This window comes from Primulina eburnea, chromosome 14 (assembly GCF_022965805.1).
Source record: "Primulina eburnea isolate SZY01 chromosome 14, ASM2296580v1, whole genome shotgun sequence".
NCBI classification, from domain to species: domain Eukaryota; kingdom Viridiplantae; phylum Streptophyta; class Magnoliopsida; order Lamiales; family Gesneriaceae; genus Primulina; species Primulina eburnea.
In genome coordinates, this window is record NC_133114.1 from 31879173 (window position 1) to 31898253 (window position 19081).

General features: G+C 33.7%; 2 protein-coding genes across 2 annotated transcripts; both read left to right on the top strand.

Moving 5' to 3' along the window:
• Window positions 1–9365: 9365 nt before the first annotated feature.
• On the top strand, window positions 9366–10373 carry LOC140813069 (protein S40-5-like). The gene has a single exon (XM_073171485.1). The coding sequence runs from the start codon at window positions 9538–9540 to the stop codon at window positions 10165–10167; it is 630 nt and encodes a 209-aa protein (XP_073027586.1). The 5' UTR covers window positions 9366–9537; the 3' UTR covers window positions 10168–10373.
• A 5339-nt stretch (window positions 10374–15712) lies between these two features.
• Window positions 15713–18594, top strand: LOC140812168 (protein DETOXIFICATION 40-like). Its single transcript, XM_073170376.1, is given in 8 exon segments — window positions 15713–16121; window positions 16351–16982; window positions 17165–17218; window positions 17343–17415; window positions 17417–17585; window positions 18060–18178; window positions 18261–18347; window positions 18425–18594. Coding segments are annotated over 8 exon segments (1536 nt in total). The 5' UTR covers window positions 15713–15797; the 3' UTR covers window positions 18503–18594.
• Window positions 18595–19081: the final 487 nt, after the last annotated feature.

The window sequence follows — 19081 nt, forward strand, 5'->3', positions numbered from 1 at the left end:
GTTCCCATACATTGGGCCCACTTGCCATTGATATTATTATTTTGTTTTAAAATTTATTTGAGATTTTCCAATATAATTTTTAACATCACTTAATTATTATATTATAACTTAACTATATATTTTTTTTATTTTAAATTAATACACGTTAACCCTTGCTAAAATAACAAAACACATGTGATCATCCTAACTCAATAAATTTATAACGATATTATTAAATTTACAATAAAAACACCTTCAAAAAATAAATAAGATGACACAAACATCGTATTTGTTATATTTTCATTAGGCGAAATATTTGCCCAAAATGATCTTAGTTATTACTTGAAAATTTCAGAAGATATGATTTTTCACTTATAAATTGATATGTTGTTGCGTTTTTTTCATATATATAATGAAGTATATTATATTCACAAAATTTATGTAAGACGATTTCATGTATCGATTTTGATGAGATATATATTCTATTTAGGTTATCAATAAATAAATATTGATTTTTGAAGTAAATATGGACAGATTTGACATATTTCACAAATAAATATTCGTGAGACCGTCTAACTTACTCCATAATATTATTAGATATTGATGCGAACTGATTGCGAATTATTGTTTTACTCAAGAGTGTTTCAAATATTAAAGTCTCAAATATTAAATTAATAAATCATCATGATAGTTGTATATCATCCAAACGATATGTGTAATAAAATATATCTAAGATGATATTTGTGTTATTTGTTTTTACAACGTTGTGGTTGTATACTCATGCTTACAAATGATAATATGATATTCTCTAAGTTGACAGGGTATAAATGAGTTCAACTTTCGAAGTGTTGTGAAGCCATGCTCAGCCATATGATTTGAACTCGAGTTTGAGATGCTCGTCCAAACAATTTAGAGTTGAAGTAATTTAAATCGAGTACAAATAAAGGTTTTCATAAGATATAATACAAGTAAAAATTGGATTGATTTTAAAATTTGATATCATATAAACAAATATTCAACCTATTAAACAACAATAACAATGATTTTATAAAGAAATTCATTTGAAAAAAATTGTAAAAATGTTGATATATATAACTCAAGAGGCCAAAAATAGGAATGTCGACTTTTTCAAGACCGTGGAGAAAACTCGAAACAGAGACGGAGATCTTTGATTTTTTATGATTCGGAGATTTTTAAAATTTTCAAAGTAGTTCGAGATAGATATGATATTATCATCCTCTCCTAAAACCCGTCCCGAAATAATATTAATAATAATTTTTTTTTTAAAAAAAAATAATATTATAACTAATAATAATAGATAACAATGAGTTCTCCGAATCTGTCTTTGTCCTGTTTTATTAATATTTTTGAAATAAAAATAGGATAAAAACGATGATTTGATCCTTGTAGTTTTGAATTCGGAGATTTTCTAAACTCAGAAAAAAGATCGGGACAGATACATAGACGATAAAAATGAAAATGACCAACTCGCGCCTATCCCGTCCAATTGCAGCCAAAAACTACCATAAATGACTTTTTAAAAAATCAGCCGCGCCACAACAGGAGATCGCCACCATCCTTTTTCCCGCCTCAAAACCACAATGACCCATTTTAAAACCCATCTCCTCCACTTTCTCAGTACCATTCCCTCTCTCTCTAGGGTTTCCTACTCTTTGTTTTCCCTCAAACCATGAAAACAAGGGTTCGAAGCGGCGGTTTTAGGCCACTGCCTGCATCGCCGTCGTTCTACACTTATCTGAAGCCGGGAGCTATTGCCCAAATCAGATACTCAAAGATCACCGCCAGATCCAAAGAAACCGGTACCCAGGCTCTGATTGCTCTCTTCCAGCTCAATTCTGCTTCTGATTCGGCGTTCTCACTGCCTCATTCGACGGCCTTTGCTGTGGATGTTATTCCGTGCTTCAATTCGAGGGTCACAACTTATCCTCGGTGTCTCCAACGGAAAAAGCTCACTGCCGCTACAACATTTATTTACGAGACTCAGTCCTATTCTCCTGTTCTGTCGTAGTTGTTTATCGATCGCCTAAAAGCCAAAAATTGTAATTTGGGTAATTTCTTTGTAGTTTACTAATTTGGTCCTACTTTTTTGTAATTGAAACACAAAAACGATGTAGGAGGAACATTAAATGAATAAATTGACTAATTGATCAGTTGCTACGGCTGCTTGTAGTTTCTACATGGAAATCTGTTGAACTATATTTGGAAGTTATAGTTGGCAAGCTGTTCTTCATGATTACATGATAATAATAGTCAATAGATGTGACTTTGTAAGATTGTATTAGAATTAGTAGTTGCTTGTTGAAAATTCATACTTTGTCTGGGATAAATTAATTGAACGCAACTTGGAAAATTGGATTAGATTTGGTAGGCGCTTGTTGAAATTATGGGATGCAACTTGGTGCTTGTGCTTATGGGAACCAGTTACGATCTATATACTTTTATACTCGTGCACCGTGTCTACTGAATCATGTGCTGTATAAGAGTCAATAAGATCTTCTCCAATTGTTAGGTTATAATCTTTGACACGGTATCTTTACACAGCTATATTTTCCTGATTAATGAAAATATGTCTGGGTTATATTCTTATACTATTCCAAAGATTTATGTGATGACTGAAGCTTGGAAGAACAACATCATTATGTTTCATGATTTGTGTTTGGAGTATATAATCAAAGAATTTGTTTGAGCTGAAAACTCTACATACATCAATAAGGAATGTTGAGGTGCAGTGATTGTATATTTTCGTTAGAGCAATCGAAACTTGACTTGTTAAATATTATACGATCTAAAATATTTGAGTTGCACTATTACTACTAGCTATAATTTTTGGTAAAACGGTAAGCGTTCGGTCTTATAATTGATATCAGAGTCAAGATCACGTGTTCGATTTTCATCAGTTGCAACGAGTGCAATTAAAGAGAGATTGTTGGGACGCAATAATTGTTCTCACCTGTTAGAGCAATTGAAATGTAACGTTTTGGTTGTTGTACACATTCTAAGATTTGAGTTGCACAATAATCACGACTATAGTTTTTGGTAAAGTAGCAATTGTTCGACCTACAAATTAAAATGTGAATGTCATAACAATGTTGAACATACTTCCTCGTCCGATCCTCTGCTGTTGAGGTGGAGACCTGCCATCTTATCTACCCAACAAGCATAGTTTCAGTGTCATATGTTTAAATTTTACAGCTACGGCTCATGGCAACCTAAAACTTGTTTTTTGAATGCACTAAAGCTTTAACACATGCACATGAATTATGAAAGGACATGGGAGGTGAATAGTGACAATTCTTGTAGAAGTCTTCTTTATGCGTGTCTTCCCACTAGTTTCAATGCTTTGATTCCCCTTTAACTTGAATAGTGTGCAATTTTTAAATAGCGTAGAATGTTTCACCTTTCTACAATTGGGTCAGATTAGATTGCTTGTCATCATCAGGCTAGAGTTCGAAAACATTAGTTTCTTGTGTTGTGAACCAACTCATTTAAAGAAAAGTATTTATTACGTTTTCCTACTAAATATAATGTTGCACGTCGCTTTTAAATGAAATAGATATTTAATTTCTATCTACAAGTTTAGAAGCTTAAAAACAATAATGAAGCATAACACTGGATGTCAGTTTGTCCATGCAGTTGGCAAAGTACATAAATGAGTTTTTACATCTTTCAGTGAGCTTTCATTGATTCATCATACTGTCTGCGTGGAATTTTCATAGATACTAGCTGTTATGCATGAACTTGTTATAATTAAAGCAAGACGCAATCATGCAAATATACATACGGCAGGTGATCGGTCAGTCGAAAGCTAGTCTGTTACAAATTCCATATACATAATATGTAACCTGTTCAACAACTTATCATGACTAGGAAACTAATCCTGGTTTTTCCATCCAGTTCTGCCTGGTGTTTATTCAAGTGCCGGAGTGTGATAGATCTCAACAATGGCTACATTGTGCCTTTCACATTCTATAGGAATCAGTGATTTTTTCAGAAGTAGTAGGAACTAAGACAGACCCAAATTTCCAGACAACAGTTTTAATATTCACTCTTGAGATTGGGAGACAAGTAATGTATTTTAGTGAAGTCATGATACTTTCAATGCTGGTTCTATAAACATAATTGGAAAAAAGTACTCTGTATTTAACTACTAATGTTGGTTCTCGTCTCATTAAAAACTTTTTTTGGATACAACATTAAACACTATTTTAAGTTATAATTAAGTTGTAAATATTCCCATTGTTTTTCTTAAACAAGCATAATCAATAGGAAACACAACTACGACAGAGAACTAAACCATTAAGTTCCATTTCATGAAAACGTTTTCTGGGCACCAAACACAACATGTAATTATCAACTTCTTCCTCGCAAAAAATGAGAATTTGCCGCTTGTGATAGCTTGAGTTGTTTATATAAACTTAGTTTATGATTGATCAAATGTAACTGAAACCTGTTGTCCATGCTTACACTTGGACATTAGTTTACTTTTGTTTGGTCTTGTAAGAAATGGATCTTTGAAATTGCCCCATTCTCACAGCAAAACCTCACCTTTTTGTAAGAGAAACTAAGATCCATTTCTTACAAAACCAAACAAAAGTAAACTAATGTCCAAGTGTAAGCATGGACAACAGGTTTCAGTTACATTTGATCAATCATAAACTAAGACGTACAGCTTCATTTACATACAATTAGAACTGGAAAAAGCCTCACAAACTGTAACTTCGGACTCCTTCTACCTATTTTACATGCAGGAATTCCCACACTCTAAAAGAGCATCACGGGTTGTTGCATAACCTATGAGAAAATTCGAATTCGAATTCAGTTGGCTCACTGGCCCAAGCCTTCTAGTCTTGAAAGCCTTTATTTTAGTGAGTGCAATTCAGTTGGCCCACTAGGATGAGTAGCCCAGGCCTTCTACTCTTGATTGAATTCAGCTGCATGTCTTTAATCGATCATGGAAACAAAAATTACGCACTAATGTTTCAACATCTAAAACACAATCTACTTGAAGCAGTTGATGTATGTTAATGATTTGGATAGATGTTTCTTACAATTGGATTTTGAATATGAAGTCTCGTATCAAATTTGAAATCTTAATGTCAGATAATTTATAAGTAACTGAAAATTTTATTAATGTGCTACGTTGGGTTAATTCTTGTGTCAAAATGTTTTTGTTGTTATCATTATGTAAAAATACTTGTAGTCAACAAAGCCATGTTGCCATAATTAATTTGGCAACACTTTATGTTGATCTTTTGGAAGCGACCATAAAAACTATATTAGTAAATATTTGATATGTGACATATATCAAATATTCGGTGAACTATGGAGATCACGTTAAGTATACAATCAATTTTTTTCTTTTATTTTTTTAAAAAAACAGAAACACCGCCGGAAGCAGGGGTTAGACGGACTCCTACCAGTATATACAACAAAAAGAGCATAACAAATAAAACATAATAGGAGGGGGACTATCAAGACCTCCGCATAAAAAGCTATACAAACATATCATCAAAACTTAAATAATAAAGACATACTACAACAAGACAATCCAAAATACATCAGAACAAAAGGTCAACAAAGTGCTCGAGAATACATCAAACAAAATAATCATAACGATGGGCAATGAGAACTCTGTTTATTATTTATAATCATACTTTTAAATAATATATATTATTGTTAATTATATATATTCAATCATTGTAATAGCTTTTGTACGACTTATCTTTATATAATCCTTCGACCAAAAGAGAACCGCAATCTCGTTTCAATGTTTAATTTGGACTATATATAATTTAATACGCATGGTTGTAATGTTTTATTGGATTATATAAATATATGCATTCGTAAAATATATATAATTTTGACATGAAACTCGATATTTGTGGTAACATATTGTGAAATATCGAATTGGTTGTGTCTTTGTATATTGCTGCATTAAATGTTTTGTGTTTCTCAAAACGCAAAAAACTGATGTGACAGATGTTCATGAGCTGTCCACAAATAAGTGGTCAACATATATATAGGAATTTTTTATGTATGATAAAGATTAGTTAGTGTCTAAGAATAAGTAGGTCACGATTTACAGGCATTTTCGATGGCTGAGCTCAAAAGTAGGGAGAATGGGTGTGGAGGGAGGGATAACTTGTATATATCCAACACATGGGATTCTTTCTAACGCAAGGGTTATTAATTAAAGTACTAGCTATATTGTCATTAATTATGTGTTATTTGATATATAATTAGAGAAAAAAACCATTCAATATAAAAGATGACGAATAATTTAATACAAAAAAAAAAAAAAAATCAAGTGTTTGCGACGGTTTTTCTCGGTTTAAACAAAAACCGTCGCAAATAAAAGTTTGTACGGTAATATGATTAATCTAACTTTTTTGAAAATAAAAACTGTAATTTATACGTATATTTAAATTATACTTATTGATCAATCATTCTATTCTTGAAAATGATATGAGGCTAATTTCACATGCATGGGGTATCCCCTTGTCGGAACCATGTCATGTATTAAAAACCCTACCCCACGGCATTTGCATGTAATTTTCTCTTGAAGACAGATACATAATTCATAGCACTTTCATTAAATTTATATGGATGATTAATTCATTTAATGTTTGATTAATTAAACAACCAAATTTTATAGAAATATATAAAGTTCCTTTTAGATTCTACACCATGATCCAACCATATCATAATAAAGTAAAGATACATTAATTATTACGCACGATCTCATTAATTCATCGATTACATCTATAATATGGTCAAATATTACTCTTTATATCATCAACGTATATATAAATTTCTGTAAAAATGTGAGAAACTCACGTGATATAATGATATTGAAATAAAAGATAAACATAATTACACTGTATAAAATAGTTATCAGGTGTTTCGTAATTTAGTATTAGTATATATATATATATATATATATATATATATATATATATATATATATATATATATATATATATGGAGGCATTGCATAATAAGTATGCATATATAACACAACACATATAATTTATGCACAACACATATAATATATAATGAATAATAATAATAGTATAAATATAAAGAGATAATAAAGAAGCGATGGATGAATGGCTCATGTATTAAAGAACACCAAACGAACATTAGGTGTAATAATATATCATGGGAATCAATAGCAGGTAGGATTCTGATTCTGATTCTAATAATTTTAAACAATTTCTTTTATTAAAATCATTTTTTAATTCGATTTCAATATTAATTTTAAACAATTTCTTTTATTAAAATCATTTTTTAATTCGATTTCAATATGAGTCTATGACGTAGAGTGGTTTAGGTGCCTTGTTCTATGTCTCACAAGTACCTTCCTATTTTTTTAATATTATATAATATTTATGAATAAATGAATAAATAAATGTGCGTTTACTTATGATGTTTCACCTTATGGGCCACCACCAAATGGGGCGGGCCCATGTTAGGTATGGTTGCATAGCTGGATCCAAATCCGGCATCGAGCCCAGTTGCAGACTTGAATCTTGATTTTGACACTAGCTCAGAGAGCATGCTAAATAGTTGCATCATCCACCTATACAGAAGGCAAATTGAAATATTTATACAATACAAATTATTTTGATACTAATAAATTTACAAATTGATAAATGAATTATTTATAAATTGGTACATTAGCTTTTTTGAATTACTTAATTGATATTTGATCACACTAAATATTCAATTTTTCTATTAACCTAAAGAGTGAGTCTCATGTGAGACCGTCTCACGGGTCATAATCCGTGAGACGGGTCAACCCTACCCATATTCACAATAAAAAGTAATACTCTTAGCATAAAAAGTAATACTTTTTCATGGGTGACCCAAATAAGAGATCCGTCTCACAACTACGACCCGTGAGACCGTCTCACATAAGTTTTTGCCTAACCTAAATTGCTATTAAGTTCAGTTACTATTAACAAATTCAATTAGAATTTAGATATACACTTTTATTTTCAAGATTATTTAATATATTTCATTTATTTGTTTTTTTTAAAAAAAATTATTGATTTAAAATTATATTACAATAAATAATTATCAACTAAACTATAGAATTTTTTTTATATCATATCGATAAATATATATCTAATACTAATATATTGTAATTCGTGAAAATGTTCAATATGAAAGTTATAGATCATAAAAGACAAATCTTTTAGAAAAAACCCGATAGCGTGAGGCGGCCAAAGCACCGATAAGACAATCCATAAAAAATCTATTCTATTTTTGATTTACGTAACTTCAATGACATAAATTTTTCGTAATCGAATTAGATATTACCGGTGAGTTTTATAATTTTTCGACATGTGCTTTAAATTAAATTTAAATAAAATTATATTTTGATTTATTATATGTTTATCAATATATTAATATATAACTTAGATGTGTATATAATTTGTTTACTTAATTATAATTTTAGTAATATATAATTATAATATTATAATATATACAGAAATTAAAATATCAATTATTATAATTATTTTGAAAATATATTATATTTGAGTATATAATTTACCAATTGATATATATTTATGTTAATTAATAATTTTACATCAATGATATAATTATTATTTATTATAATATTATTTTAAATAAATATATTATTTTACACTTTATATAATCGATGAAATAATATTTAACAATTAAATGCGTATTTAGTAATTGGACTTTAAAGCAATTTCATTTAAGGGAAAAATGGATATTTTAGTCTATCCATGTATCAATTAACTCATTTACAATAATTAATGTAGCAATTAATCGATAAATTTTTTTACCAATTCAATAATTTGTGTATGAGAACAAATTTTAACCAATAATTGTATATGTAACGAGGGGACGGGACAAGTGGCCACATGTTGCTTGTTTTGTCTGTGTCAAAAGCAGGGGATTTTTCTTTTTATGGATAAATGATACAAGTGAATTACAAGGAGCTCAACTAGAGTTCAAATTAAGCCTGCTTTGATGTTGAAAACTGAACCTTTTTTTGTTGGTTGAGAATGGGTAAATATTTTGTTAAATCGACTCATTTGCTTTTATATTCGACGAGACAAAGAAAGAAATCACGCTTAATTCCTTTCTAAAGTGAGCCAAATAATAAATAATTCATCATCAATCCACGTAAATGTCACATGTGATGATTTCGAAAGTGGTGTGTTTTTTTTTTTTAATCGTTTCGTGTTCTTCTCCTCTTTATTTCTCACCATACATTTGCTTATTGCACAGATTAAAGAAAATGCAGACCGAATGAACGTGTGGGGCCGAGCAAACGTTCTAGATTCAACCCGAGCAAACGTCGTTCTAGATTTAACCCGAGCAAAGGAAGCCGATATAAGTACATGCATAAGGGCTTACATATTTCTCTGTTTGGGTTAGCCGGAAAGTCACCATTCCGGTAACCTGAGCTATATATAATTTATCTTTGTTCATCAAGACCGTCTAACCGGGAAATAATGGCCGGTTTTTAATCGGTTCAATTAGTAATTATTATAAACCATGGCAAAGGGCCGGACATTAACGACCAGTCGCAGCGAAAGGTATTTAGGAAGTTTTGGATCGAGTAACGGCCAACAGACGTCTAATGGTGCGCCGGAGCTGGGGGAAGACGAGGTCTGGTCTTTGGTGGATAACACAGCCAACGGGGATGATCACTCTCCCAAGCGAGAGCGGAACTCAGGCGCCTCCACGGAAAGCAACAGGACCTTCAGTATATACAGTAGCCGCCGCCCACCACCACCGGTATCCCACCGCCAAGTCGGTGGTTTGTCGTTGGCTTTTGTTGATTCCAACACCTCGTCGTCGCCGAGGGTTGTCCACCAATTCCGAGCTCAAGACATAGAATCTCCACGTGGTCGCCACGTAGCAACGTCAGCACCAGTGAACGTACCCGATTGGTCCAAGATTTATCGGGTTAACTCAGTCCAGTCACTGCATGAATTGGAAGACGATTTCAACGACAATGATCTGGAGGTTGTTCCGCCGCATGAATATCTGGCGCGTGAGTACAGACGCAGCCGGAAAGCTGAAGCCAATTCTGTGTTCGAGGGCGTGGGGCGAACCCTTAAGGGCCGGGATCTTAGCCGTGTCAGGGATGGAGTGTGGAGTCGGACCGGGTTCGATGGGTGATTAATAAATATAAATTTTGGTAATTATTTTTATCCAAATTAATTAATGTGTTAACCACGATCATATATGATACGTATATTTATTTCTCAAGCGTTGGTGATTTTGCCCCTTGACCCAGTGAGTTCATTTGGAGCGATTGAGCATAATCATGTACTAGGTTAATTGAACGCTGTAATAATAATAAAATTATCTTCTTATTTCTTTTATGACGTTAAACCTGACCATTTGGCCACACAAGGAAGAGGATAATCAATATATTGAAAGTTAATAAGAAAATGACCAGTACTATTAGGGCCTTAGGGGCCAAACTTTACCATAGTATTCTCCAACAAGTCCAACCTTGTTGGACCCATAATATGTGATGGGAAAGTGACCATTTCCTTGGTGATTGGTAATGTTTTTTGGCCTTTTCCTTGTGTGCAACATTCAGACAAGCACAAGTAATAAATTCTAAAAAAGCCAGACATTTTGAGTGCACGATCGATTGGTTCCGGCAAGTAATTGGATTGGATTGCTAAAAAGCAAATCATGTTATTTACTTTATATCGTGTGGTGAAGGAAGATGATGGCGAGTGGGGTGGGAAAAATGGCACAAACAACGTATTGAAGAGGTGGATGCTTAACCTTTTTCAAGAAAAGGAAATGATTCCATTTATTGGGCTCACGAGTGCTCTATCCCATTTTGGTTTCAACTTTCAAGTACCCAACCTACAATTTTCGCTCAAAAACTTTTGGATTTTCATAGGCCCGCACTTTTTTGAGGACTAAGATAAGAATCATTCCGAAATAGAACTAATAAGTAAAATAAACTATTGTTTTATTTTTTTTTAAATCGACCATTATCACTTGTGCTTTGGAGCAATCATTCTGTGCATTTCACTGATTTTTGTAGTATAATTAATTTCTTAGTTGGTAGAATGTATTTTTATTTTTATTTTCACGTTTTTTGAAAAGGGTAATGTGTTTCTTTTGTTCTAGAATATTGTTTTCCCGTTTTTACTTTTTAAATAAAGCCTATGATATTTATTTTGTGTTGTTATTGTTTTATCCTTTTATTGTATCGAGGTTGATGATTCCCGATGAATAGTTATGGAGCAAAGACATTGGTAAAGTCTATTTATTTAAACCTCATACTTAATGAATAAAAACACAATTTTATTTATTTATTTTATGAAGTAACATGGCGCAATTCTACAATTACATGTAGCAGCAAAATACAATTCTATCGTGGCATTTGACTAATTTTTTATAGTTCTAGTCAAAATGGGTCAATATAGTTTACGCATCAAATAAGAATAAAAAAACGAAACACAGTCGCACGGACCAAATCCGACCTTATAATTTTGCACGCCTTCGACCCAAACCGAAGATAGCCCAAATATTAGTCATATGTAGGAGACCCATATTTCTATATCTTGACCCAATTGCCGACTCTGATCCACACTATTTTCAATAAACTTGATTCGAAAGTTACGAATCAAAAAGGCAAGTTATCACCCTAGGGTCGCGATTCTTTCTACCAGCATTTTAAACATGGTTAATAATTTCAATTAGTGAATTCGATATTCTTTAAAAAATAAATATATTCGGGGCATGTACTCGTATGGTAGCTTTTGTTCATCAAATTTGTTTTATGCAGTTTTACTCATGAAATCTATTCGAATTACTTTCGAAAAACTCGTGTTATTTTCTATGTCCAAATCAAATCTTTTTATTCGAATGCCACTAGCAACTAAAGTGTGCAACTCTACCTTGGAAACACAATCTATGCCACTACTTGATATTCTTGTTTTGAGATGAATAATTATAGTGCAAATATTTGACTTGCATCGATACTATTTTTAATAAAAGAGGGTTGTCACTTCTAGTTAGGAAAGAAACGTCCGCTACTTTTTTTATTTAAGTAGAATAAGAATCGAATTAAAGCATAATCTATTTTTATTTTTAATTTCCTGATCAACCAACATGATCATATGCCTTTGAATTCGTAAACTTATATGTATGTCATAATAATTAAAGAAAATATGCTGCTGTCATCTTCATTGGGCTCACTTCTGATCTAGCTAGTTCTCGATAGATTTAGCTTTAAGAAGTGAAAAGGATCGTGTAGAAAAGGATTTATTATAGTTTAGGAAATGTTTGGACCATAAGTTGCCAAGTTGGAATGGGTGATATCTAATTAATGATTGGTTTATAAAAATATTAAAAGGTTTTTTTTTTTTTGCCATTTTATTTTTCATGTTGGGTTGCTATTTTATCGTTGTTACATGAAACATGATTTCTCGGAACGTAGATTTAGATAATTTTTGTCTCTAACAAGAAAATATTTGTGTGAAACATGTGATATATGTAATTATTTAGTCTTATAATTTGCATGTTTTTTTGTCTTTTTATGACATATCTGTCGTTATTTTTTTAATAAAATTATTTGGATGGAAATACGATAAATTCATTATTAACATGACAATAATGATAAAAACATAAAAATTCTAGGATTGTTAATAAAACAAAAAATAAAAAAAATACAAAATTACACCAAAAACATAATTTTACCTAACAACAACCAAATGTAAAAAGAGAGGTTAAACTTGGGGGGGGGGGGGTATGAGAAGCAATAATCACCATTTTGGATTATTCATTTATTTGAATTACCAACATTAACGGACCACATACGTTATTAATTTGGAGGTCGAATTTGGATGCGACATTCTGCTCCACTCGTGTCATTTTAATTACTACGATATTTCTTCACCATCCAATCATCATATTGATCATTTGGTTTTGATTTTGTCAACTACCGACATTTCATTTTATACTACACTAATATCGGTTAATCCTTGAATACAATAAGGCTACGTTTGGTTGGAAGGATAAGATAAACTAATGATTAGTATATAAATGATAAAGAAAATGATTGTGGTAGGATTGTAATATATGGTGTAAAATAATATTATGTTTGGTAAGATTTTTAAGTGTAGGATAATTTTGAATTTTTTTATGAGAAGACGAAGTTGCCCTTCCCCTTCACGACGGCGACAGTGGCGGCGGCGCGGCGGCCGGAAAAGTCGGTGGGGGAGAGGAAATTAGCGACGGATTATTGAGAAACCGTCGCTAATTTGAATTTTAGCGACGGTTTATTAAAAAACCGTCGCTTTTGCGCGGATTTCCGTCGCTGCGCATCGGCGGTTGTTCTGCCGGCGTCGCTACGTCGCCGTCCGGTGCCGGCCGGCCATCGGCGACGGTGGTCGCTCTGGCCGGCGGTCGCTTTCGAGATTTCGTCGCCGGCCATCGGCCGGTGTTCTCGGGCCGCCGGTCGGCGGTCTGCCGGTCGGCGGTCGACCGGTGGTCGGCCGACTGCGGTCGTGGAGGCAGCGTCGTTGCTGGAAGTGGTGGTAGTTTAAATAAAAGAGAAAGTGTAAGAATTGGACAAAGACAAGGCTGTAGGAAGTATTAAGAGTTGGATAAATATAATCCTAGGGGTAAAGGATGTATTTTAATCAACCAAAACAAACATGGCCTAATTATTTTATTCCATCGATAGAAAAAACTAAATCACCATATGTAATGTGTGGGCCCCGACACGTAGACGTGACTTTAGTTAATGCCAAGCATATCGATATACTTGAGTGATCGATTAAAATATATATATATATATATATATATATATATATATATATATATATATCATACGTAACACTAACCCAGGACAATTTTTTTTAATTTATATTGAATCAATCACATCAATTTCTAAAAAAAAATTGAATTAATTGAATCAAATTTTGTATGAAATTAAAGACATCTCTCTGATCAAGTGTAATTTTAATTAAAATAGTAATAATCGTTTTAAAATTAAATCAAAATGGGTCACAGTCTAAGCTTAAATCTTAAAAGGGGATACGACTTTTAATCTCATCCCCTTACGAATCAAATTGTGTCATGTTGTCGACTCAAACAAAATGAGTGGATGGTTAGAAAGATCAAGATACACAAATGATTAATGATAGACATTTTGGAAATTATCCAATAAGATTTTTATTTTTATTTTTTTATAAAAAAAGAATTTGAGTTTGGACTTTAAGTTGGTAGAAATGATTAAGAATTACCCCCACAATTTCGATCTAGAGTATGTTCATATCCACCGATTAAGTAAATAATTATCAAGAACGAAGAAATCTGTATATTTTGTCATAATTGCGTTGAGTATTGTCCAACAAATTGTTTATCAATTATTGAAGAATATGAGCTTTACACTTACGATAGTCATGAATTGAATTATAATCAAATTGCTTTAGGCCGGTTACCGGTGTCAATAATTGATGATTATACAATTCGAACAATCGGTGTCCAACCCGAGGATAGCTATAATGTAATGAAGTTCTTTATAACTTTGTAAAGTTTGCTTAACTTTTTACACAGTTTAATAATGCTCATCGCCAATGATCCGAGATCGAAGTATGGTTGAAGTTTAATCTAAAAGATCTACTGTTGGATAGATACTGATACCCTCAGAAGAGCCCAGGTTATGAATAGCCCGGGACAGTAAATGGGTAGCCCGAATCACGATAAGTTTGTAGAAGAAGATTGTAAGCAGCCGGGCAGATGAATGCCTGAGACATCATCACCCCGGACTACCAGAAGCCCGCGCTCTCAGACAAGCTTCCAGGCGATGGTTTTCTATCTGGGCTAGCTCGAAAGTAGCACCGCATACCAGTACACAAGTATGAGATATCTTATATTTGATAGTCATTATTCTCAGAATCACAGTAGTTTGGCGTGTCAGAAAATAAGGTACGGGTAACCATCTTACTTTAATTAGTAAGTGAACACTTAAAACAAGACAATCATGGATTTATTTCCTATAAATAGCAGGTTTGCATTCGCATTCAAATGAGGATTATTAGCATATTCACACATCCACATATACTCGTACACAAGCATATACACCAGTTTTCTTCGTCTGCTGACTTAAGTATCGGAGTGGTCATATTGGACACTTTTCCAGTTTCCATTCACGTTCTCATCTTCTTGTTTGCATGACATAGTTGCAGCCATACCACCAAGATATATTCTCATCTCAGGATATATTTTCTTACTTATTTTTCTCTCAACAAAATTGTTATCAGACTCGATAAATTACCTCGACTCGGATCACATCAGATACCTTTGGCAGCTAATCCTCTTGGGATTACGGTACGTACGTAGCATCTAAATGTGCAAATATTTTCCTCCAAAATCAGCAAGACACTTCTCGTCAGTCATCGTTCAGTCTTTGTTAGAGTCGATATATACACACAGACAATGGTAATTCACACACGGTTGTAAACAATATTTTTAATTAAAAATATTGTGTTCATCAATTAATGATGAGGTAGACGATTTTTAAATTAGAGCAATTTTTTTCTAATATGTGAGTTAAAATAAAAATGAAATAAATTTTAAATTAATTAATAATAAAGGTTGTTTTTTTTTTTTAATTATTATAATAATCATATTTTTAATGATATAGTAAGGGATAGTAGGATATTATTAGATGCTGAGTTTTCATCAATTGATATTTATGGCGTTATATAAATTGTATCGAGAACGAATGTTTCACGCAACACTCTCATAGAGAAACTGCAGGTGTAGGTATGGAGCACGGAACTAAGGATGAGCTCCATCAACCAATTCTGACCTCCATCCAGCCGCCATCTTCTCCAGTCTCCCACTCCGGCTCCGATTTGGAAAAGTTGCTGTTGGACACCGATTCTCCACTCTTAGAACGATATCGTAAGGCTACATGGATCGAACTAAAGCTCCTGTTCAAACTATCTGCACCCGCCGTCATGATGTACTTAGTCAACAACGCCATGTCCGTGTCTACTCGAATCTTCTCCGGCCAACTCGGAAACTTGCAGTTCGCCGCCGCCTGCCTCGGCAACCAAGGAATTCAGTTATTCGCCTACGGCCTCCTGGTATATATGTTCGAGCATTTCACTATTTCAAAATTTTATAGAAAGCAGAGTTTTCATGTATAGTCGGTAGTCCGACCTTCAAGGCGGGGAGCATGCGGTTTCATTGTAATATACTCGTTTTGTTCTACTTCATGCTCTGCTCTGCTCCACAATACAAATAAACAGCGGAACATACACTTCAATACATTCCTGGATGATATGTATTGAGTTAAATGTCTTGATCTTGCAGTTAGGAATGGGAAGCGCTGTGGAAACGCTCTGTGGTCAAGCCTTCGGCGCACGTCGGTACGAAATGTTAGGAGTGTACCTTCAACGCGCCACCGTTGTGTTGATGCTATTCAGCCTCCCAATCACTCTAGTTTACGTGTTTTCAAGGCAGCTCCTGCTCCTTATAGGCGAATCTGAACGTGTGTCCATGCTAGCGTCGTTGTTCGTGTACGGCCTGATACCGCAGATATTCGCGTACGCGGTAAATTTTCCGATACAGAAGTTCCTGCAAGCGCAGAGCATCGTCGGGCCAAGCGCGTTGATCTCCCTGTCCACACTTTGCTTTCATCTGTTGTTGAGTTGGATTGCTGCGTACAAGATTGGCATGGGATTGCTCGGAGCATCTTTGGTCCTAAGCCTGTCGTGGTGGATAATTGTGTTCGCTCAGTTTGTCTACATAGTGAACAGCAAGAGATGTGAGGCAACATGGAGTGGTTTCAAGTGGGAGGCGTTCACTGGATTGTGGGAATTCGTTAAACTGTCCATGGCTTCTGCGGTGATGCTGTGCTTGGAAACTTGGTACTTCCAGGTTCTGGTATTGATTGCTGGATTGCTCGAGAACCCTGAGCTTGCCTTGGATGCACTTTCTGTATGGTAAATAATCAACAATCTTGTCTTTGTTTCTGATCAATATTCCTGTTTTCAAGGGCATTTGCTAGCACTTGTAAAACTTGATTATCCATGTCAATAATATTCGACTTCGATCCTTTAGTATGCGTATCTAGCTAATGAGTTGAACATTAGATTACGAGGAAGCTATGATTCTCTTTCTGCAGCATGTCAATAAACGGGCTGCTGTTTATGATTGCCATAGGATTCAACGCCGCCGCCTAGGTTAGTTTCCGATTTATTCCGGATTGAAATAATATTTATTTACTGATTTCTGAGTCACTTCAACTATTTGAGATTTCTGGTAGTATTTACGTGCTGAAAAACTAATCGGGGATTATTAATAAGCGTGCGAGTAAGCAATGAATTGGGAGCAGGGCACCCCAAGTCAGCATTTTTCTCCGTGGTGGTGGTGACCTGCAGTCTGTTTAGTCCTTGCGGTGGTGGAAGGAGTGGTCGTGTTGTCCCTGCGCCATGTCGTTAGCTACATGTTCACTAGCGGCGAAACTGTGGCGGACGCGGTGGCGGACCTTTGTCCATTCTTAGCCGTCACACTCGTTCTAAATGGCATACAACCCGTCTTATCTGGTGAACAATTTGTCGTCCACAATTCATTTTTGTCCTTGTGTTTTTTCGTTTTAATTTGCTTCAAATTCCGTTTCCATTATTTCCTTTTTTATTTCATATTATGCAAGAAATTGGACTGCACTACAAATAAACACATGAAAAAGCAAGAAATATATTTCTCAACTTCAAAAAGTTGGAAATTAAGTAGCTCCCACAAAAAATTTGACGATAATGCAAATTTATGAAAGAATCTATTAGCTACTTGGATCCGGTTGAGCATGAGAGTGGACAATTAATTACCTTCATAGTTTAAAAAATAATTTCAAATTTGAGATTTTTTCCTTGTCCATATTTGGGCATGGGCTCCACAACGAGTCGATAGTTTTATCACGATTTGTGTCTAGTATGTGTCCACTTCATACCTCGATCGTATATAACATTAAACTATTAAAAATAATCATTGACGAACTGAAGGGAGTGATTATGCATTTACAGGTGTGGCCGTGGGGTGCGGATGGCAAGCGTTTGTGGCGTACGTAAATGTTGGGTGTTACTACTTGGTTGGAATCCCAATTGGATGTCTTCTCGGCTTTAAATTCAAACTTGGTGTTAAGGTACCCCGATATTGACATAAATATCAGATAAATCATATATAATCGATTTCAAATAAAGACTCGCGTGTGTTGTTTTTGACAGGGTATTTGGTCGGGGATGATCGGAGGAACGACATTGCAAACTTTTATCTTGCTCTGGGTAACATTTCGTGCCGACTGGAACAAAGAGGTGCGTTTTCTTTAATGATTTCTTGATTATTTTCTTAATTTTTTTCTTTTATTAAAGAAGGATATGGATTAATTTAGGTGGAGAAAGCGAGGGAGAGGTTGGACAAGTGGGAAGAGATAACCGAGCCACTTCTCAAGGACTTGAGTTCGACTTGAACAAATCTAAAACAACCTTACTCTCCCCCAAATTTGGATTTGATTGGTTTGTGATACTACTTTGTCCCAAATCAATATATTGGAATTTGTTACTTTTGAGTGCTTTAAATGTTATATGACTAACTATTTTTTAATAACCTAAAATTCAAATAAACAACATTGAAATTGCCAATAGTATTTTGTTTATTTAAATTTTTATATATATAAAAAAATACACACATGTTTACTTGTAGATTTAAATAATAAAAATATATAATTTTATGTAATTGAATTTTAAAATGTTTTTTATTGTTGTAAAATTTGTAGGTTTCTATATGGAAAAAACAAAGTTTCTATATTTTTATTTAGGGAAAATAATAATAATAATAATAATGTATAGATATTTGTACGATTTTCTTCTTGTTCAGTAACGAAACACACGTGTCGAGAACTTTAAATTTTGCACGCGGAGTTATGTTTGATATGATGGGTAAATAGTAGGTTGGATAATTGTCGTTGAGACGAGTCTTTAATGTATTTATTACACTGGGGCTGGACAGTCAAATTGGGTATGGTTCAGACTGAATTATTTTGTAATTC